This window comes from Megalops cyprinoides, chromosome 6 (assembly GCF_013368585.1).
Source record: "Megalops cyprinoides isolate fMegCyp1 chromosome 6, fMegCyp1.pri, whole genome shotgun sequence".
Lineage (NCBI taxonomy): Eukaryota > Metazoa > Chordata > Actinopteri > Elopiformes > Megalopidae > Megalops > Megalops cyprinoides.
In genome coordinates this window covers 11377193-11399744 of record NC_050588.1, presented here as the reverse complement: position 1 = coordinate 11399744, position 22552 = coordinate 11377193, and the positions used below count along the sequence as shown (strand labels likewise).

At 43.9% G+C, this 22552-nt stretch overlaps 1 protein-coding gene across 2 annotated transcripts; it reads right to left on the bottom strand.

Moving 5' to 3' along the window:
• Window positions 1-4915: 4915 nt before the first annotated feature.
• LOC118779115 (tubulin alpha-1C chain-like) lies at window positions 4916-20803 on the bottom strand. 2 transcript variants are annotated; one of them, XM_036531014.1, is made up of 17 exons: window positions 20086-20106; window positions 17227-17449; window positions 16907-17055; window positions 14723-15403; window positions 14199-14466; window positions 12066-12541; window positions 11345-11567; window positions 10579-10709; window positions 10308-10449; window positions 10045-10141; window positions 9818-9915; window positions 9420-9581; window positions 8552-8804; window positions 8032-8146; window positions 5943-6117; window positions 5488-5621; window positions 4916-5065 (listed from the first exon to the last, which is right to left on the bottom strand). In XM_036531014.1, the coding sequence occupies exons 1-17, from the start codon at window positions 20104-20106 to the stop codon at window positions 4955-4957; spliced, it is 3459 nt and encodes a 1152-aa protein (XP_036386907.1). In that variant the 3' UTR covers window positions 4916-4954. The 2 variants fall into 2 exon arrangements, with proteins under 2 accessions (XP_036386907.1, XP_036386908.1); XM_036531015.1 differs by lacking the exons at window positions 4916-5065; window positions 5488-5621; window positions 5943-6117; ... (8 more) ...; window positions 12066-12541; window positions 20086-20106 and adding an exon at window positions 20786-20803 and having other exon boundaries at window positions 14173-14466.
• Between the last annotated feature and the right edge of the window lie 1749 nt (window positions 20804-22552).

The following is a 22552-nucleotide window of genomic DNA, read 5'->3' as shown; positions in this document are numbered from 1 at the left end:
CTCTACGGTTTAGTCTACATTTTTGGGGAGATTTCATCAAGGAAGCGCGATGTTTACTCGCGCTTTTCCACCGTATTTGGACTGTCTGGATCGGGCCGCCAATCGAGGCATATTTCCCAGATGGTCGCACATGCGCCGTCTGGGCGGCTGTGAATGGCCTCGATCAACGATGCAACGGGGGTCTCACTCCGCTGCTCCCCTACAACGGCCGCGAAACCAAACAAAGTGACGCAAAGAGCTGGTGGAGGAAAAGGTCTATTTTTATGACCACTTCAACAACTTAGCAACCCCGAGAGCTTCGCAAATAAACAGCCGGTTGCTCTTGAGTAGCGGGTGACTCAGAGTGGAGCAGACAGAGGAGAGGATGTCTGTATCAATAACCCAGACACCAAAGAGAATCCCTTCCTTCCTCTCTCACCTTCCAGTCTCCTGGGGATACAAGATGTTTTTTTTTTGGGGGAAATTCCGGTGCAAACCTAGCTTTGAGCTTTTGCGCCACGCAGCTGGTTTTAACATACATTTCAAAATTATGTTCTTGTCCACATTTTCCTATCCATAGTTGAACCCCACAGGTAGAGCCACACTGTTTTGAGACAACACAGAGGAATTCTCTCTTATTATTAACAAAATAATTGAACTCACAATTCCAGACTGGCAACATGGCTTAGCAGCAGTCTGTTAATTGGCGAGTATGTGCAACATGCACATGCACATGTGTTGATTTCTAGTCATAGTTTACACGTGCACACAAAACAAAGTACTGCAATACACATGCACAGGGTACCTTAAAGCTGACTCCAGCTCAATGTTCTTGTCCAAGGTATCTGTTCAGTGCCAGGTCCAGCAGCGAGCGTTTTCAAAAGTAATGACATCAATGGTCCAATCAAGGTAGATGCGATTAAACTAATTTGCTCCTGACGTCGATCAGGTTTTTGTGCACCACTCACTGCAAGCGGTCAGATCAACATGGGATCTTGAAATTGAAGAAATATGTGTGCCGTGTGCCCATACCGCACTATCCCTTTGATACGATATTGGCCAAAATATGAATTCAATCCAGTCCACGTGATGGAGCAGGAAATTGGATTACGGGAACATGTTGCAGGAACTATTTACTTCCCCCCACTGGACCACCATACCAACCATAAATCAGGTCGCACTCAAACACAGCATGGTTCTGGAAATGCTGTTTCACTGGTTGTCCCATTTAGAAGGGATAAAAAAACTAAATTAAAATCTGTAAAACACAAAGGCAAGACAAAAAAAAAAAAATCAAATAATTTAAGAAAAATGTTTGCCCACACTTCCTACATTCAGTAACAGAAGTGCTTTTTTTTTTTCCAAACCTACATTTTCCTGAAATAAAACTCTCCTAATGCGTCTGGGACCCGGCCTGCTGCCTCCCGGCGGTAATGTTAACAGAGGAGTAAATCAAAGCTCAGTGGAGAATCACAAGTGTCAAGTGGGTTGTGGAAGTTGGAAATGAACTGCATTTTTTCCCCCTCTTTCGGGAGTTAGCTTTGACACGCAGGGTTCCTGGGGGAACATTCTTACAACCCTTGCTGCTTCCTGGACGTCACCGCAAGGGCAGCAATGTCTCGTACCCAACAGGTGAGCGGGGGGGAGTGTGTATGTCTGTGTGTGTGTGGTGGGGAGTGGGGGTGTCGTGGTCAGATACACATTTTTTTGGCAATGTCTCACTCCTGGGCCGGTTATATAATTGATTATGTCGTCGGTCAGGATCCTGAGGAATGTTAATCCTGGACATTCTCGGAGGTGAAGCAGTGAGAAAGCAGCCAACGGTCAGCCAGCCGCCTTTGTGAAGCCATCACGTCGGATCTCAAGAATCCAGTCAGCGGCTCACGCTAGCGGAGCGCCGCGTAGCAGGGGCAGTTCTCTGAATACACACATAAAATCACCCTGATAACCCCAGCAGAGGCTGGCCCATTTCCACAATGGAAAGGCCTGTAAGATCTTATGGACGCTAAACTGGAAAATGACTGTGGTTTGTGACCAGTAGAAGGAAAAGTTCTGACCCGGCACCAGTCTTTCTGACAGTGATTGCCCATTACGAATGCACAACTCCACTGGCAACACTCCTAGGGTTCTATGTGAAGCGTAACCCGAGTCTGACATTGTGCCAACTCGCCAGTTTAAACAGCACTGACTACACTGCAGACACCATTTGTCAGGGTTAACTGCTCCACCACCCTGGAGCCACAAATGGTACAGATGGCACCAAGCCCCCCTGTGTGCTCGATAACATGATAAAATTGTGCTGAATTAGCAGGATTAACCCACCATTTGTTCTGTTTGGGATTATTAACCCTTAATCTGTCCTACAGATGAATTAAAAGGTGGAATAAGAGGCCTAGGGCAAAGCTGGGGAGGCTGAAGCTTTTACAATGAGCTTTGCTTTACACGGAAGCCAACTCAGTCTGCATTGATTGATCAGATATTAATTAAATAAAATTAAATAAAACAATCATTGTATGACCACTGAAACAGGAATGTCAAACTGCTGGACTGCACTATACTACATACCACTGTATCCTTTTATCCCTTAACATGCATACTGATCAGCACCACAGATATTTAGTGATTCTGGTCAGAACGCTGAGAGCTGTAACTCTGTTTTAATGTCAGTTACATTGTCATGACCATACAGTCTGAAACATTAACTAAAAGAGAAGTAAATGTTCAAGCAAGAAGCAAAATAAGCAGAGACTGGGATAAAAATGCATTACTTCCTCTTAGAGGAAAACATTGTAAACCAATGTACACTGCTAAGCCTATCTTCACTGCCCTCTGTTGGCCAAAAACTGAAACTTCATCCCCACATACTGCGTGAGAAATGAGACTTTCATGTTGTATGCACATACAGATCACATTAGCTGCTGGATGCCTTTGTATGAAGTCAATTTCAAGTTAAATTGACAGGAACTTTTCACTTTTCAATTCAGTTCTCTTGCTTAAGTCACATACTCGCATGCTACTTCCAAGGGTAACAAAGAAAAAGATGAAATAATACATTCTACAATGCATTTCAATTATTCCAGAGAAGCCTGTTAAATCGAGAGAATATGTAATTCCTCAAAAATTAATTTCCATCACGCTAATCGTTGCCACACACAAGCCCTCATTACACATGATGACCACTGTCAACTTAGACTGAACTTTAAATATTTGTAAAGAACATTATTTTAACTTTGACCTTTCTACCCATGATTCAGCTGACTGCAACTGAATTGTTTCCATCACAAGATGTTTTTTAATATTACATTAGCAAATGCCTCCATCTCCCCACACATTCTTTAAGCGAAAAGGCACCCATGAGTCCAGACAGCTGGGAGTTAGTGATGCTACTAGTAAAGTTACTCCTCGCGATGAGGACAGACAGGACATTCCCACTTGGCAGACACATACGTTGTCCAGGCAACATGTCATCCCCTCACTATTCAGCTGCTCTCCTCCTTTATCATATCATAGAGAACCTCCCTGACTTCACTGTAACCCCAAAAGAAGGAGGAAGTGCTCTACAGGCCTTATCATCGATCACCTGCAGTTTCCACCGCCATTTGCAGCTTTCCAGTGTCACAAGGCTACCCTTTTCGTGGTGTGTCCTGCAATGTGCCGATCTATGAGAAGCACTGCTGTGCTGCGTTCAGAGGCCAGGCGAATTCACAGGGTCGGCACACCGCACACACCATTCATCAGGCACACAGCGGTGAGGTGGGTGTAATCCACTGGGCAGGCAACAGCAGGTGCGCGTTGAAATAACATGGTAACATGGTTTCATGGTTAAACTAGCATGTCTTCATGGATCACCCAACAACGATCCACTCTGATCGATGCATGTAACAGGGGCACTCTGCAAAAGGCAAAAAGCACTTTGGACACGCAAGGAGTTCACTCACAGAAAGGTCATGATTTCCACAGTGTGAACACTGAGAATGGATGGAGTTGTTAGATAAAAGTACTGTGCTTTACTCAGTATATTGTATATACGTCATTTCTGGGTTGAGGAGTTTTGGGCAGCTACAGTCCAGTCCCAGACAGATCACAGGGGTTCCTTTGGTCCACAGGAGAGTCCACCGTTCCCTTCAGCTGCACCGACTTGAGCCAGTCCGACAACTTGGAGATCACTGTTTGTTTGATGCCCTGTGCACTTTGCAGCATGTCCGGACGCTAGTGTTGACCGGCTATCAACAACTAGTATCACATATTCGGCTTTTTCTCCTCTTATTTTGCTGAGAGTGGCCTGGCGGCTTTCAAAATTGCCCTTATCATCACATACTTATACGTCCCCTTAGGCACACCTATAATCAAATCATTGGATTACTGTTTAACAACAAGTGATCACTTATTCAGTCAATAAGTTCTGTATCGTAACAGAGTCTCCACATGGGAAGTGCTTGATCTTTTAACACGGCGTGTCTCACACCAGGGTGGGGTGAAATATCTGCATTAATTCGAATCCTGGATATGCATTTAACTGCATTCTTTCAATCACTAACCCTGCAATATCATGTTCACTGTTGTGTTTGTGTGCAAAGCGCTTTGATAACATTTGACTTTTTCTCAAATGCCATTCCCCTCATAAAATAATCTAAAAAGTCTTACAGCGCATGTCCGCTGCTGAAGATCATTTCATCTGGAACAATCACAGAGACCGGGAATTTCAGAAAACCAGGAGTAGAGTCTGATGGGTGTGAGCCTCTTCAGCTGGAGTTGATTGATCAAGTCCACTAGAAGTCTGTGGCACCGCAAAAGCAAGTGTCAGTGATGAATAAAAGATGCTGAAAGCCACCAGTCCTGCTAAAGGAGCACTTTGTTTCAGGAGTCTGGGGGCTCTGACAGCCACTTCAAATTGCTGCCCCCCCGTGTCTGCATGAGTGTCTGGGGTGGGGTGGGGTGGGGGGGGGTGTGGTCTTGACGGACACACTGCCACTCGTCACAGATGCGCTCGTCTCTGCAGTCCCTTGAACACCCTCATCTTGCCTGCCCCTGTGAGGTTGAAGCTGTAGTCCGAGGTCACGTAGGGACGCTCCCCTTGGACGCCCGGCTGCAACACAGACGGACAGGATGGCTTGAGATCAAAGCAGAAATGCACGCAGAGAGAACACACTTCCACCTGTTTGAACTGGGCCCTTTTGCGCTGTGCTTCAAATGTCACATGATTTGTCAATAACTGGGTTATGCGCAGCACAGCAGTTTTATGATCACACAGCAAAATTTGTGGAACTTACTGTGGTAAATGACATTGAAAGTTATGAATGAACACAGGCCTGCTTCACTAGCCCTTTTTGAGCTGGGGGCTTTATTGGTCTGGTATGCAGAGAGGTGCTGATTAGAATGGATGCATGTTTGTGGAATGGAGTGAAACAACATTACATTCCATTATTATGACATTACATTTATTCACTGCATTACATTACAAGCACATCGTCCAAGATGGTACCCTCTGGTGGCGGTACAGCATCTCACCTGTGCTCTGAGGAGTGTGTGGGGCAGCTTGACCCCACCCAGCATCAGACAGTTGACCTGCCGCAGGACGGAGGGGGGAACAGGGGTCACCAGGAAGTACAACCCCCGCACAGTGTCAACTCCACGCAGAACCCCTGGCAGAGAGACACAGACACACACATACACACACACACACACACACACACACACACAGCTAAAAACATCTGACCATTACAATTCAGTTTGAGAAATAGTGGTCAGAGATTTATTTGAATCTTACATTGTTACATCCCAAATGTAACACACTTAAACAGATTAACCTACTTGCTAATATGAGTTGAGATTACAATCGTAAATCGGCTTCAAAACCACTGGTGGTGTATGTGTGACCCTCATCCCAACAGCTCTCAGATCTTTCCTTTCACTGAACTGCGCTTTCTTTGCGCAGGATATCCGACAAATAATGCAGCACTCACCGAAGCCCAGGCACTGGCAGACGGGGGTGTGAGACAGCAGGACGGGCCCCGTCGTTCCCGCCACCCTCTCCCCCAGGCAGCAGAGCCCCACCAGGCTGGCGTTGGCCACGTACACCGTGTGAGTCGGGGCCACCTCGCAGTGAGTCACCCGCACTGCCACCGATGACATGGGCGCCTGGCACAAGGACACGGACAGCTCGGCTGACATCAGTCAATTCCAACTGAACTGTTCTCTAGTAGCCTCAATGTCCAATCACATCAGTACTAACAGGTTTGCACACAATGCTTATAAACACACAATGTATGTGCTGTAATTTACTGCCACAATTAACACTGAAAATTACAAATGGATGCAGGCTCCTCTCGAGCCCTCACAATGGGTCTGGTACCTAATGCTGGACTGTTCTCCAATGTCCTCCTTCCTTTGGGAATGTCCATTCAAAAACCATATTGTAAGGGTTGTAGACAAACTACCATAAATCTAAAAAGTAATGTTGGTCTTTATGGGTTTAGTATGTATGCATATTGCCTATTATATCATAGTGTACATTTTCTTATGCAAGAATGACATCAGCTCCTGATATTCCCCCTCTCTAAGGCATTAGAAATGAACGGAATCTTGTTTTCTACCTCCCTGCATTGCGTCAGATTTTTTCCTCCAATCTTCATATAAACTCTCTAAGCATGAACAGGTGGCTGTGGGTCCTTATGACTTTGTTCCTGTCTGCCTCCTGTCCCCAGAATACGCTGTGAAGCCACATCTGCCTGTTAACGCAAGGCTAGCGCTTATAAAATGGATATAAATTCCACAGCATGAGGAAACAAAGCCAGCTCAACGTACACCGAGCGGACTATCCTTACATCTCACATGAGTGTATTTATGTATTAAGTGCTCAAGAATGTTCTTTGAAGAATGAGTAACAGAATTTCAATAAACGGAGATGGATGGTTGGAGCTTGGCATTTGTACAATGGTTATGTAAGCTAAAGTTAGACACATGACAACAATGTCAAATTAGCTTCCATTCTTAGTTACTGAAGCAAATATACAGTACCAGCCAAAGGCTGGACATACCTACTCATAGAAGGGTTTTTCCTTATTTTACGATACTAGTAAAAACATCAAAACTATGAAATAACACACACAGAATTATGCAGTGACCAAAAACAGTTAAATTTCTGATTCTTCAAAGTGCTAAAAAATATAACTTATATAAATACACAATAACAAATGCTCTAATAATAAATAATAAATAAATACAAAATATACAAATTTATATAAAATAAAAAATAACCATTATTTATATTCGTCCAACAAATAAATGTCAAGCATTTAAGTCTTTAAATGAACATGTCTTTGACTGCATGTTTTCCATTATCTTAATCAGGTGTGTCCTATTGGCTGGTACTGTAAATACATTTGTGAAGCTGAGTGGTACAGTGGAAAGGAGCAGGGCTTACAACCCTAAGGTTACTGGAGCAGTTCCCCATCTAGGCACTGCTATTGTATTATAAACATCCAGCTCTATAAATGGTTTAAACCGTAGCCTATGTAAGCTGCTCTGGACAAGAGCGTTTGCTACACAGCTTCAATATGGATACCTGCAGCAGTACAAGCAAGGAACGACAGAGCAATCATTTTATTTCTGGTGTGGTGACCCTCAGGTCTGCATCAGGGTCTTGTTCAGTACACTGCAATCTAAAGGAAAGTGTATCTATATGTGTATATATCGACAGTTTACAACCCTGGGGCGGGACCGCATGTGAGGACACTCATTTAGGCAGACGGAGGCAGACAGACATGAATGTAAACCCATTAAGCAAAGCTACAGAACTGTTCATCGTATTATTAGTTTTATTTCTTATGCCTTTTGGTTTATCTACGCTAACAGCAACTGTCAAACACAAAATCACATTACTCATTTTATTCACTTATCACTGGGTGATTATTCTTGTTTGCAGCGTTATGGTGGGTGACAGTGTAGGTGAGAGGGAGTGACGTGAGGAAAAGATGTGGGAAGTGCTGGACTAAACGACAGGACACTGCTTCCCGCAAGGGCTCAGCTCAGCTCGGCATGGCCTGGGCCTACCTGGTAGGGGGTGAAGCAGTGCAGGGGCCTCACGGGGCCTGGCTCGGCAGACTGCAGCTGGCTGAAGTAGGCCAGCAGGGCGAGGTCTCGCAGCACGTTGCTACGCCGACACAGCCTGCAACGAAAGGTCACCGGTAAAGAGAAACGGCAGGGAAACGCGTGCATGCTGCTGTCATTAAAGACCCCCCATGGTGTGCTCCCTGGTGTCCGGGCTAAATACCAGATCTGGCTCTGTCAACCTGGCCATCTCATCACCCCACAGTTTAACTGGCTGACCAAATCCCTGCTTCTCCACTGATACTGTCACGTAGTAGAGTTCTGTAATAAAATGGCACCTTTGCATCATGCAGGTGGGTGGACCAGACCCTTCTCTCCTCAGCACCTAAAACTTAGTACTAAGACCCCCAGGATATGAGCCCCTTCACATTCAATGAATAAAGACTGAGATGTAAGGACAACCATCACGTCTTCCAATCTACCTGTACAGAACAGGCCTCTCCCACTTCCCTGAAATACCTACATGTTACTCGAGTCCCCAGCTCCCTCGAATTCTGATTGGACGCTGAGCAGCACGTGGCTCTGTGGGGTAATGTGCTCCTCTGCCTCCTCCCCCAGAGTGGGCGGAGCAGGTGGACGTGTCTGCCAGCCCTGGGCGGACTGCAAGAAGGCGGGGGTGAGGGCGGGGCACTGGGCTCTGACCCCATAGTTGAGCTGCACCACATGAGTGACAGAGAACAGGCGAATCAAGTCCACCAGCAGCTGGAGGCCAAAACCTGTGGCACAGGGGAAAAAAAAAACAGACATCCACACACGCATGCACAACGTGGTCACTGGCTGTTGGTGCACAATGCGTGCGAGTGCTTTGTCTCACTGAAACAACTTTCTGTTCAGTTTAGTGAAATTAAAAGTACTGGGGAGCCTTTTAAATTCAGCATGTCGATCAGAGCTTCATAGTGATGCCTTTCATCTATTCTCTACTACATCAGCTATCAAGCTTGCTGAGCTTTCACGTTAATCACTGGCAGTCTACATTATGACCAGATATTCAGCTCCTGCAATCACTGCATCCTGTGTAAGGGGTGCCACCTGCTTTACAATGCTAATTATCCATGGACCAGAGCCCCTTCAGGAATATACATAACAAGTCAGTAAATCAGAACACATACAGTTTCAACAATTGCAGAGAATGTACCCTCAGTGTGAAGCCAAAACAAAAGAGCTGAGTATCTGGTCATATGCACAATATCTGTGGTGATATATTTCAGATCATTAACTGACTGTTTGGGAGGCTTTAGGTTCGCTTGGCATGGAATATGTCTGTTTTCCAAACCACTTTGCCCAGGCCAGTTTTCTCTTGAAATGTGACAGTAAACCTTTAGACCACTGACCTTTGACCCAGCCCATGGTGTTGATGATGATGGGTGACTCTCGGCTGTAGAAGCGCCACAGGAAAGTCAGCGACTCGAGGTAGCGGTCCAAGTCGCTCTCGCACGAGCTCTCCCCAAAAAACACCATGCGCTTTGGGGTGCGCTGATGGGTGAAAGGCACTCCTAATAGCCAACAGCAGGAGAAACAAGGGGCTTTGATTGTTTCATATCAATTCAAAGTTATTGTTTATCATACACCAACTTGGCTTACACAGCTTTCATGCTGTACAGGCAATTCAAAACTGATAGCTTTGGTCCGGGGTGAACAACGAAATGTTCTTGGTGGGATGTGACCTAACAGAAACACACCACACTCCCCCCTCGCATTGATCGTTGGACCCTGCTGACGGGACTCTTACCCAGAAGGGGCTCAGTGACAGTTGAGAGGGACAGACAGCCCGGTGGGGTGAACTCCGTCTGGCCCAGGTCACACTCCAGGTAATCGATGCTGACAGTGCTGTGCACACACAGGTACGGTGACAGCGTTAAACTGCTGCATCAATATGCATGCGCACACACACACAGCCACACACACACATACTCACTCACTCACAGACACTCTAACAACAAACACACACACACTCACCGGTTGAGCAGCGTGTTCAAAAGGTGTCGATTGAAGGTGGATTTCCCAGAATTCTTGGCACCACACACCAAGATGACAGGACAGCCATCTGACTCGTCTGTGGACAGAGATCAGTAGGGCATTGCACGTCTGTATGTCTATCAAATGCAGACAAATGGAGCATAGAAGTACTGTATCATAGAACTATCAGTATTAAAGATTAACATTACTGTGAATACCTGCTACTGCATTCTGCTCTTGCTGACATCTAAGGGAGTTCTAACCTGTGCAAGCTTTGACCAAGCTACGGAGGGCATCCCTGTAGCTCTGTGACATCATCAGTCCCTCGCTGCTGCCTTGCAGCGGGATAATGCCGACCTCCGACAGGGGGCAGTCAAAGGCAGCCTGCTGGACTTTCTGCTCACTCTGTCAGCCAATAACAGGTAGTTACACAACTGTAACCCCTCCCCTCCATAACACAACCATCACACAGCCAGTGTGATGGCTGTGTGATGGCCAGACATGAGACCTTCTTGGATAATTATGCCCACTCACCGGACTGAGCCCAAAGATGCCGCCGTGCTCTGGGAGGCTGGTCAGGAAGCGGGTCAGCGGGGTGTTCAGGGGCTCCAGCAGAACCAAACAGGAGTCCGGGTCCACTTCACCCTGCAGTCTCTTACGCGCCTCTGCATTGGGGGAACATGGGACAGACTGATTACAGAGGTGGCATTTTAGCAGGAACTTAGGCAAGAAAAAAAACACTTTTCAGATAAGTACAGCTGACTGTAAAAATATCAGTAAATTACAGATACAGATGTTCCAACAGACAGGTTGGTTACTTGGAAAATGCAACTATATCTCAGGACAGGAGACTATATTGATATCTAACAACTTTTTGATATCATGTATAATCAGCATATTATCATAATTTCAGGTCTGGTTAAAAATGGACTTTCCTGCACATTACAACAATTGCCCAGTAAGGGCCACTGGCTTGGTGTGTACTGATGAGCATGTCCCCCAGCCATTGATTCCTGTACAGAACAGATAATCATGGCAGCTGATATACGGTAATAATTTGCATGATTATTTTTCAAAGAACAGCTCAACATGCTTTTTAAAGCATTCTTTTGTTGTACTGTTTGCTGTTAGACAGATAGGCCTTTGCTATTAATAATTCACAATCATACTAATGTGACAATCTCAAACTGCTCATCCACCTCTCAATTTTTTGAACGCTCTCCTTACTCTCTCTAGTTTGGTCTTTACACAGAAGAGCCTGCCATGGAAATCATCAGGTGTCGTGGGTGCGGGGCCTCACCAGCGGACAGGTGCTGCCGGATGATTGCTTTGACCTCCATGCGCCGCTCCTTCCTGGTCTTGCTGGTGGCAGAGGTGCTGCCCGTGGCCGTGATGCTGAGGGGGCAGTGGGTCGGGGGGGAGAAGACAGGGTACGGCTGCTGGCCCTCCTCTATGCTGAAGCCCAGAACCTCCACACTGCCGTACAGGCAGGTGAGCCAGCACTTCCCCCGGAAACACAGCATCTGGTGGGGAGAGAGACGGGGAGACATGAGAGCGGTTCCATCAGCTACCTGCAAGGAAGCCTATCTCCACCCTGAACCACGACTATGCTCACTTTAGCTGAATAAAGCTGAAGCATACGGTCTCTGGTATACGCTACGTTAACAATCACACCACCCCTGTTGTTTGGTGCTAGCAGGACTGATTTAGCAGCCACCAAACCCTAGACATTCACAGCCTAATGTCACGACACCTTCGAAAAAGAAGCCATTAACTCTGTGTGGAGATACTGATGCCTCACACAAAGAACAAACTGAGCTCACTGTGACGACACTGTCCTCAACAGACACAAATACAAATTGACTTCAGCCAGATGTACTGGAGAAAAAGCCTTGCCACAGTAACCTGTCCGTTATCAATGGTGAATAGAGGAGGACAAGGCCTGAAGGAGGAATAAACTCTATGCCTTTGACAAAGCAACCTGGACATCAATGAAGGACAAGTACCGGTGGCCACCCTACCTCTCCTTGCTTCATGACAAGCACGGTGCGGTTGTGCAGGTGGTCTCTAGCAGCACGATACAGAGGCTCCTCCGCCCTGTCTTCTACGGCCATTGATCCCGCCTCGCTGTGCGCCGTACCTGACCTCTCCACGCCATTCTGTGGCACTATCTGGGCAAAGGAGTCCAAGCCCTCCTGTCGGAAATGAGGGCTTGATTCAAACTCCCAGCCCCCATTTGTGTGCGCATAAGGGAAGACCACGGTCTTGGCTTTACTCTTCACCTTCTGGGGACCATACGCATGGGTTCTTGGGTGTACCGGCCTGGCACTCTGCTTCAATCTTTTGATGTTAGCCTGCCCCCTGCTGGCTGCCTCATGGAGTTGTCTGGCCAGTACCGTGTCTGGGCTCACGCTCAAGGGGTCTGAATTCAACGGAGGAACGTGTTGAAAATGAGACCGCTTCTTTTTCCTTTTGGCGTTTCTCTTCTCCTGTCTTCCTTTCATTTTGAGGCTGCCGTTTGCGACTTTCATTTTTTTTTTTGATGGAAAGAATTCCCTTCACTTCAGAAAAACACCTGGAAATACAGGCAGCTTTTGTAACTTGCATATATAACTAGATATGTAACAGTGTCGACAGTATCCAGTATTAGGACCACAAAAACAGCATCAATACTGCATAAAGAAGCAAACACATATTTAGCTTGCTTGATTCCCCATTAATTGGCAGACTGGCTAATAAGGACGTGTTTGAAGAAATTTACATCGAAATCACTACGGACGGTAGCGAGGGATAGCAGAGGTAGTAAGCTGGCTGTAATTTAAGTGAAGACAACAACATGTAAGCAGTCCAATGAAAAGCTTTTGCACACCCACTGGCTACATAAAAATGATGGATAGCATATCACACAACCCATGGCAAGCCAACGCAGTCAGTTTGCACCTCCACAATGCCGGCTTACCTCCTTTGTCTTTTCGCTGGAAAATAGCAATACTTCTGTATTGCAAAACATTAGCTATACTTTCTCGTTATCTCTACAGTTTGTGGTCAAACAAGAATAACGCGACATAAATTACTGTTGCTGTTTAACTAGAAAGCTAATCTCCATGTGTAGCATCCGGCAAAGTCTTATTTGGACAATCATTGTCACTTCGTTCGCTTTAAGTTTCACTTCGAACATAAAGTAGTTCCCGTCCACTGACTTGAATTAAACTTTGACGAGGGTTCAAGAGAGACCTTAATCGTTAAAAATAATATCAGCTTTGTACAACAGACCTCTGCATTTTTATTACAATTTAATAATTGCCGTCCCCAAAACCCTTTCACATATGATGGCCAAATAATACTTTACCCGAAGTATCCGTTTCCTCTTTTCCTATCCGCTCTAGCACTCCTGCTGGTGATGTGTAGAATACACTTTTTTGATTGTTGGCGATTTCATAGTCCGGGGTTATTTACTTTTTCTGCTTATTTATTCTGGTCCCCATTACAAATGTCAGTTACCTCCTTGAGCATCTTAAACTTTATACAGTCACTCCATATTTACTCGCTGCTGCTCTACACATCTCACGGTTTCCGCAGATCAGGTGATATACCACTAGCTCACGCTGGCAAAAGATGTGGAATGCCCTGGCTGAAACAAACTTGCTTCAAGCAAAGTGAAAGGCAATTCCAATGTGCCCAGGAATGAGAGAACAAATAATTTGTAATTTAATGTAATGTAATAATTTGGCCAGATCTACAGCCATTTCTATCCTAGTGTGATCACCTCCCTTACCTTCTGATGCTGCTGTCATTCCTGATCCACCTGACCTTATCTCACTTCAACATGACCACCATCGAAGGTATATTTATTCATTTCTTTGCCTCATGTAGCACTAGAGTTATAGCATACCTTGAGCGTCTAGCTTTGTATGTTTCTCTGTTGTATTTGTGTGCAATACATTGTTATCATCTAAGATGACAATAATAAAGAGTTAAAGAGGCTGTTTTGTTGGTGTTATTGTTATTATTATTTTTCTTACAAGTAGGACAGACAAATGTTGCCAATATTTTAGTGGACAGATTCAGAAGACAGAATGGAATGGAGCTCCATTTGGCTGGGGCAGGCGGTCAGGTGCTGGATCTGCCTCAGAACTCGTCGTCCTCCTGGTCACCTTCCACTGAGTCTGTGGCCACCTCCTCGTAATCCTTCTCCAGGGCTGCCAAATCCTCACGTGCCTCGGAAAACTCGCCCTCCTCCATGCCCTCACCCACGTACCAATGCACAAAGGCACGTTTGGCGTACATGAGATCGAACTTGTGGTCCAGGCGGGCCCAGGCTTCAGCGATGGCGGTAGTGTTGCTCAGCATGCACACTGCCCTCTGCACCTTGGCCAGATCTCCCCCTGGCACCACAGTTGGGGGCTGATAATTGATGCCCACCTAATAGAGGGAGAGAGAGACACAGTTAGGAGGGTACTGTTACACATTTTATTCTAGCACTGTTTTTGATGTCACAACCTGAGGCCAATTTACTGTAATTCTGCCTGTTGTGGACCTGTGCTGTTGTTGTTTCTGAGATAAGCATTTAATCTGTCATGGCATATTATGGCCTTGAAGAACACTCTTAATAAGAGTGTTTGAAAAAAATAATTAACAAAAAAAAAATTGAATTCAGCATACTTCAACAGCTTCTCACCTTGAAACCAGTAGGGCACCAGTCCACAAACTGAATGGTTCGCCTAGACTTGATGTTGGCAATGGCAGCATTCACATCTTTTGGCACGACGTCTCCGCGGTAAAGCATGCAGCAGGCCATGTACTTGCCATGACGGGGGTCACACTTCACCATCTGGTTGGCCGGCTCAAAGCAGGAACCCGTGATCTCAGCAACTGAGAGTTGCTCATGGTAAGCCTTCTCGGCGGAGATGATGGGACAGTAGGTGACAAGGGGGAAATGAATGCGGGGGTAGGGCACCAGGTTGGTCTGGAACTCAGTGAGGTCCACATTCAAGGCACCATCGAAACGCAGGGAAGCGGTGATGGAGGAGACGATCTGGGCAATGAGCCTGTTGAGGTTGGTGTAGGACGGGCGCTCAATGTCCAGGTTGCGCCGGCATATGTCGTAGATGGCTTCGTTATCCACCATGAAAGCACAGTCAGAGTGCTCCAGGGTGGTGTGGGTGGTGAGGATGGAGTTGTAGGGCTCCACCACAGCAGTGGACACCTGAGGAGCTGGGTAGATGGCAAACTCCAGCTTGGACTTCTTGCTGTAGTCAACAGACAGACGCTCCATCAGCAAAGAGGTGAAGCCAGATCCAGTGCCGCCACCAAAGCTGTGGAAGATGAGGAAGCCCTGAAGCCCTGCGCACTGGTCAGTCTGAAAGAAAGAAAACTCATCAGATAACCTCCAACACAACATACCAATTATCTGCTTACTCATCTGATAGACATACTTATCCAGATCAATGTATGAGGCTAACATGACATGGCAGACATCACAGGAATAAAAAGAACAATAGGTACAAAACATTTAGAACTATGGTGAACAGTAACAAACTGAAAAAGGGTGCTAGAATAAAATAAAATATAAAATAGAGTCTATTATTAAGAACAGTATATGTACATGGTTCTAAACTGAAGAGAGACACAAACAACATCCCACATACTGCTGACGTGAAGGCCAATATTGCTCTTTGGAATTAAAAGTGGCTGAATCTGTCTGAGGAATGATCAGCAATTCAAGCCCTTGAGCACCTTATGTCTTACTGTTCAGTAAAGCAATATTTTTCAATAACAGAAAAACACTATTTAAATGCATCCTTTCAAACTGTGTCCCAGCAATCACAAAACACAAATTCCTTGAAAACATACAGCTTTTCATGGCAGCTATAGTTCTGTCAACATACACACACACACACACACACACAGAAAGAGAGAGAGAGAAAGGGGGAGAACTTGGTTCCACAACTGACTACCAGGCATAACTACCACTTCAAAGGAACAACCTCACAGTAGGCCCTACTGTGCAATCTTGTGGACCAAAGCTAGATGTAAACATATTCATCCTCATATACTGGACATACAGTATCACCCAAGTATTTTCAGAAAGGCACAAATGAGAGATATTTGTACATTCATAGGTTTTGCATCCTCTGATTTCAACAAAATTAGGGAACTCTCAATTGCTCTTGTGGTAGTTTACCGTACATGCACTTTAAAAGGGCTGTAAACATTTTATAACCTCCACTGTAACACCTGAAATTTTCTGAGATGAATTTCTGGAAATTTGAATGTTTTGTATTGAACAATGGTAGATCTGGGGTCACAGTATTATACCTGCTGGCACCAAGTACACTCAAACTAAAGAAAAAAATGAATGTATAAATATTTTATTATCTGTTTATTACCAGTCTTTCTTCTAACCATTTTAGTGGAGTGCAAGTGGTATTTTGATGGGGACACAATCCATCAGCTATCCACATGGAAAAATTCCAAAAAATCAAAACCTCCAAACTTTGCATATAAACTTTTGATCAGGGAACATGTAGCAAAAAAAATAGCAAAGAAAAAAATAATTTATGTAGGTTAATGAACTCTGGTTTCATATTTGCAAGTATGCTGCGGACAAAACTTTGATCTCATTACTAGTGGTTGGTATCACTGCATGCTCCAGCTGCAATTGAAATGGTTCGTTTGGACAAGTCCTGTTCTCAGTCAGAAGTGAGAAGACCAACCAAACTATTTCACTTAAGCACAACAGAAGCAGGAGTGGGTTTTGATCCAGCAGATGAAGCCAGCTGAGATGAAGCCATGAAGTATGTGATTATACACACCTGTAGCCCTCAAGAACAGGAATAAGTTGTAATCATTTCATACATACCAGTTTGCGAACACGCTCCAGAACTATGTCTATGACCTCTTTGCCTACAGTATAGTGCCCACGGGCATAGTTGTTAGCAGCATCCTCTTTGCCACTGATGAGTTGCTCTGGGTGGAACAGCTGACGATATCTGCCGGACCGAACCTCATCTGAAAGCAATGAGAAAAATATTTTTTTCCACCAACAACCCCTATTGTTTCACTGCTTTCAGACACTGCAGAAAAAAAGGATGCTTTGCAGCAACAGAGTCGATAAATCTTAACACATCACTACCTAGATCCTACTTTAAAACAGAGAGCGGGATGACGAATGAGACATACCCACGACTGTTGGCTCCAGATCCACAAACACGGCCCGAGGAACATGCTTCCCCGCGCCAGTCTCGCGAAAGAAGGTGTTAAAGGAGTCATCCCCACCACCGATGGTCTTGTCGCTCGGCATATTGCCGTCTGGCTGGATGCCGTGCTCCAGGCAGAACAGCTCCCAGCACGCATTTCCAATCTGTACTCCCGCCTGACCCACGTGAATGGATATACACTCACGCTGCAACAACATGCACGAAAGCAGATGGAAACAATGTTAAATCGGTAGGTCATTGTTGCAATATAGTGATATGTACACCCATGACATGAAGTTTCCAAACAACTTATAGGGGCCATTAATAATGATAATGAGGACACCGAGGGTGTCGTGCTGGCAGTTAGGGCCCACTGCCACCAAGGTTAGATGTTAGAGAGGCCACTCAAAGTTATAAAACATTGTTAACAAACTAACCACTCTAGCTATCTCATTAGCTAACTCTTTAAACGGAGGCTTTCTAAAAATGAAATTAAATACAAAAAGAAAGACACTCACCATCTTCTCGATTAGATTCGTGCGTGATGTGCATCAAGCTTCCCACAGAAATGTTTGTAACTATGTTTTTGTTTACATGTTGGTTATATTGCGATTTAATTTAATACGTTTCGTTGGCATTAGTCGTGTCCATGCCAACAAGAATGCAACAGAAGCTGCATCATAACATGCTTTATTGATGAAGTCACTGTGACTATGAAACTGTTCGATTGGTTCGAATCAAACAATGAAGAACCTACAGAAGTTGGTTGTGCAGAACGCGACAAAATAAATAAATAAATAAATAATTCACACGTTTCAATTGTTTGAAATGTTTCAGGCGCCGCGCCTTATGAATGGATTTCCCCCAAAACTGTAGGACACGTGGTTAAAAGCGGTCCTGTTATCGATCGATAATTTTTGTATGGTGACGTTATAGGCTATTTAACATGGCGCCCAGTTTAAAAAAATCAACAATATACCGACAAAGAACTTAATTGTTTTTCTTAGACCTATCTGACTTTACGTAATAATTAGCTAATCTAGCTAACGTTAGCTAGCTCTTCTGTTGATAGTTGTGGGCTCTATAGACTGCACGTACCCTACCTAGCTACCTAGCCAAATGAATGCATTAAACGTGTTTGTTAAATTATGTCTTTTTCACAACAGATAGCGGATAGATTGCACATGCTCTTTTCCAGAGCGACTTCTGATGTGTAAAAAAGTTTTACGAAAACAAGGGAATTTACATTGTTTTATTCGTATTTAGAACTCATATGACGTGTAAAAATTGTAAGGGATGCCACGCCTTATAGGTGAAAAGGGTGACAGATGACGTGTTGTGGGAGTCAGCGTGTGTGGGGGTCACTTTAGCGAAAGTAATCAATAACATCGACAGTTAGTGAATAAATACGGATTTGTAAATTGGGTAGGTATACCCTTTTAATATAGGCCTACTCACCCCACACTGTAAAACATTTCATGTTGGTTAAACTTAGAAACCTAAGTTCACGTGCTGCCTTGAAAACGTGAGTAAAGTCAACTTGAAAAATCCCATTGTTTCAAGTTGTCTTGTCTTGTTGTCTTAACGTTGTTTTTTAAAATTTCAATGTTAATTTAACTTTTGGTCACTTGTTTAAACTTAATGTTGTGTGTTGAAACAATTAATTATTTAAACTTTCATTATCTTGTAAAAGAAACACACATTTTTGCACTATTTTAACTGGCAGTTTCAAGTTCAAGTAACTTAACTACGTTCATATTTGCCATTTCCAGTTTAGAGGATTTAAATTTCAAATTAGTTTCAACGTCTATATCTAAGTTCTCTTGACTGATAAATGACATCTCTTGCAACTCATCTGTTCAAAAGCACATTTATTTGAACATTACACATGAGCTTAGAACATTGCTATGTGTTTCCCAAACACTCTCACACTCTATATATGTATGTATGTATGTATGTGGCAAGCTGGGTTTTCTCTGGAATGATGATGATATTGCTCTTTTAGCAACCAGCCTTATTTTGGTAACAGCACAAACCAAGTAGTAACACACTCAATACTGACACGGTAGGAGGGAAGTACCCATTGACGAAGACATTCACTTTGATTTTCTCTTCAGATCTAGACATGAAAAGTAAATTACATTTGTGGGAGATCACACTATTTAAATGTTGTCATGCCAGGCCACCTCCTTCATTATATGTCAAGGTCCTATAAAAATGCCTATCTCTGTCAAATGTGACCACACCCTGTGACCACACCCTGGTCAAACGGGGACAAGGTACTTAGCTGTACCCAACTCTTCCTACTTTCAAACACACCTCACCTACAGCTGTCCATAAATGGAAATGGCTTTTAAATAGCCTGGTCATGGTCAAGTGTAACTGGACATGGGTTAGCAGAGACGAGCCAGCTGAGAGGCCTCATTGTTATTGCTGCTTGAGCATTCACAAAGGTCTGTGGCCTTTTACACTGCATTTCACACTGCTGGTGCTGGGAAGAATAATTACATTGTTTTGTGTTGATGTATGTCTGCATATACTGACAGGCATCTCTGTGGCCTACAATCCACAGGGGATCGACAAGGTCCTTGGATCCCCTTGGGCAAGGCCAGCCTTGAAAGGGGGAAGGCAGCCACATCCAATTAGCTGAGGAAAGGCTAATGATGGCCTCGGGGGTCTCTGCTTGTTTCTCTAGCTGTTGAACTGTCAGAATGCAAGACCTGACCCTTGACCTCTGATCTCAGTAGTATTCTGTCTCTCAGGACATCACTGAAACACGTGAATTTCAACAATGATTTCTAATACTCTATTACACTATATTATTTATTTGTGTAACATATGCTACTATATGAAGCAGCAGCATGCTCCACATTGCTATTATGGAACCTACACAACAATGTGTTGTGGTTGGTGCAGTTGTCACCATATTCAGGTGAGGCTCAGCAGAAATGTGCTGTCAAAGCTTTACCCACAACCCTCAGGTCTACTAACCAGTGTCCTGACCCAAAATAACTGCCGGTCTGAAAATACAATCTCGGGATTGTAGGTACAATACCATTTCTTATTAGCATAAGCCCAGTGGCTGTCTAGTGTACCCCAATGTCAGTCCAACATACTGATATGCCTTTTGGTTGGTGTGATTTTGGTGACAACCTTTGTACCTCTTTTGTGGCTCATTAAGATGATGTCATCATGCTTTTGGAGCTTGACATCTCCCTTTTAAAGCAGTTTTACAGGCAGCGAGCTAAGACTCTGACATCAACACCTACTTTTTAATATATGTAGGAAGCAGCACTGATCTATCCCTCTGTTATTTGATGTCCAAAGTAAAAAATAGGTCATTTTGGCTGCACAGGACAAGTGACCTCACAGTCTGTACCACAGTATTAGTTGAATCTGTGAACACTGTTTCTGTGGCTATCAATGAAAACTCTGAATAATGAGACAAGTAGAAATGTAGGGATAATCCTTGTTTTTTGTTTCATCCTTTCGTTCATGATTTGAAACCAAGAAGCATAAGAAGATGCAACATAGATGCATACTTCAGCAAAAAACAAAGAAATACAGAGATTAGAGCGCAGGGAGTCCAATTTCGCACAGCACAGGAGATTAAGTATTTCAATTATTCTCCAAACTTGCTGGCTATGGAGTAATCCAATGTCAGTTCAGGAACTGATCCGAAGGATAGCATGCAAAAGGGATGCTTTGCGTGGGATGTATAATGGGCGCCTGTGAGAGAAACACAGAGCATTAAATATGAGCGTTTGATGCACGGGAAGCTGTGGAGCTGAATCTAACCATTGGTCCAACGTCACGCATACGCAAACGAGTAGAGACAGCAGAGAAAGAGTTTTCTTTAAATTGCAAATGCCCTTAACCTATTATTGGATGCTGTGTGTGATTAACAAGTGTGTCATTTCTGATAATCTATTAGTAGTGATTCCTTTTTCATTTAAATACATCTAACTTGGTGGTCTTACCTGTCTATCCTTTGTACACCTCATATTACAAATGTAAGCACAATAAGAAGACTGCTATAATGCTTAGGCTAACAGTCAACTTTTTTATAATCAAATTTATTTCATGTTTCCCTGTTGGTATAATTAAATTATTTCATGTAAAGGCAAGAAAGGTAGTGGTACTGCATTAAATGCAAGTAAACCTACAGATAGGTGATCTTAAACTTCCATGCAAAATGATAAAAAAGTTCAGGACAATCAACAGTTTAAAGGTAAGTTTTCATCTCAGGTAAGTTGCAGCTCAGACTGCAATTATGTCCTACAATAATAATAAAAAAACAGGACAGTGTTTTATTCTTAAGATAGAGTGTTGGGTCCAATCTGGAAAAGCCTTGATCTTATGATAGCAACAGAGTCTTTAAGTAGCCTTAATGTCTTTATGCAGACACATTGAGTAAGGATGTTTTATAAATATAAATGTAGTTACTGAACATATCTGGATCTATTCACCTGTGTTTTGAACCTATAGGCTGATAGGATAATGCATACATTTCTATTAAAAAAATCTCATTATGACATCATAATGTCTGTTTCTTTAAAATGATGTCTGTCTCTCTCTCCTTCTCTGCCCTTGCAGCAATTACATCACTGAGCTGAGTCGCACCATATACTCAGCTGACACTGGTTGCCTCCTGTACGGATATGTAACATATCAGAGAGAGTCATTTTATGCACTGAGACCTTCTTAGTTACCAACATATGACTCAGAGCAGAGTCATATTATTGACCTTTCTTTCTGAAATGGCTTTATTAAAAACATAACTGTGACCTGAGTGCAACAAAAACACTGATATGTTAAGTGTGGTGTGTCTTGAGAACAATGTTTGATGAAGTCATGGTGTCAGCAAGAAATACATTAGGAGTCATTTTTATAGATTTACCAAGGAGGCACCAGTAACAGTAAAGATCATATTTTCAGTGATGAGGAGATAAGAGTAACGTTAGGGAACCTGTTTTCAGTGTTCGTTTTATTAATCAAAACAATTTCTTTGCTGGGGATTAAATGTAATAACCTTACTCATCCTGTAGGGGGAAACCAAAACATGCTTTCAATCCTCCCATCGTTCTTGGAGCCATAAATCACATGGAATAAAGCCTAGCATAGATGTATGTGGTATGCAATAACACAGGAACGATTAGCCTCTGTCTAAAACATCAGAGCACCGCTGTCCTGTAGGTAGAGTCTTTTTCATTAAAACGTAAAGCCCTGCCTTTTGAGATGACTCTGGACTGAGTCAGTATAAGCACGGGAAAACGCACTGAGTATTCAGCGCCCAAGAATGTGTGTCT

Excerpts from the sequence above, each read along its gene's own strand:
- LOC118779115 (XM_036531014.1), bottom strand. The coding sequence starts at position 20,106 with ATGCTGCTGCTTCATATAGTA. Across the intron at positions 15,404-16,906 it reads TGGAGCGTGTTCGCAAACTG|ACTGACCAGTGCGCAGGGCT; the intron begins GTATGTATGAAA and ends TCTTTCTTTCAG. Across the intron at positions 10,450-10,578 it reads GCATCTTTGGGCTCAGTCCG|AGTGAGCAGAAAGTCCAGCA; the intron begins GTGAGTGGGCAT and ends ATTGGCTGACAG.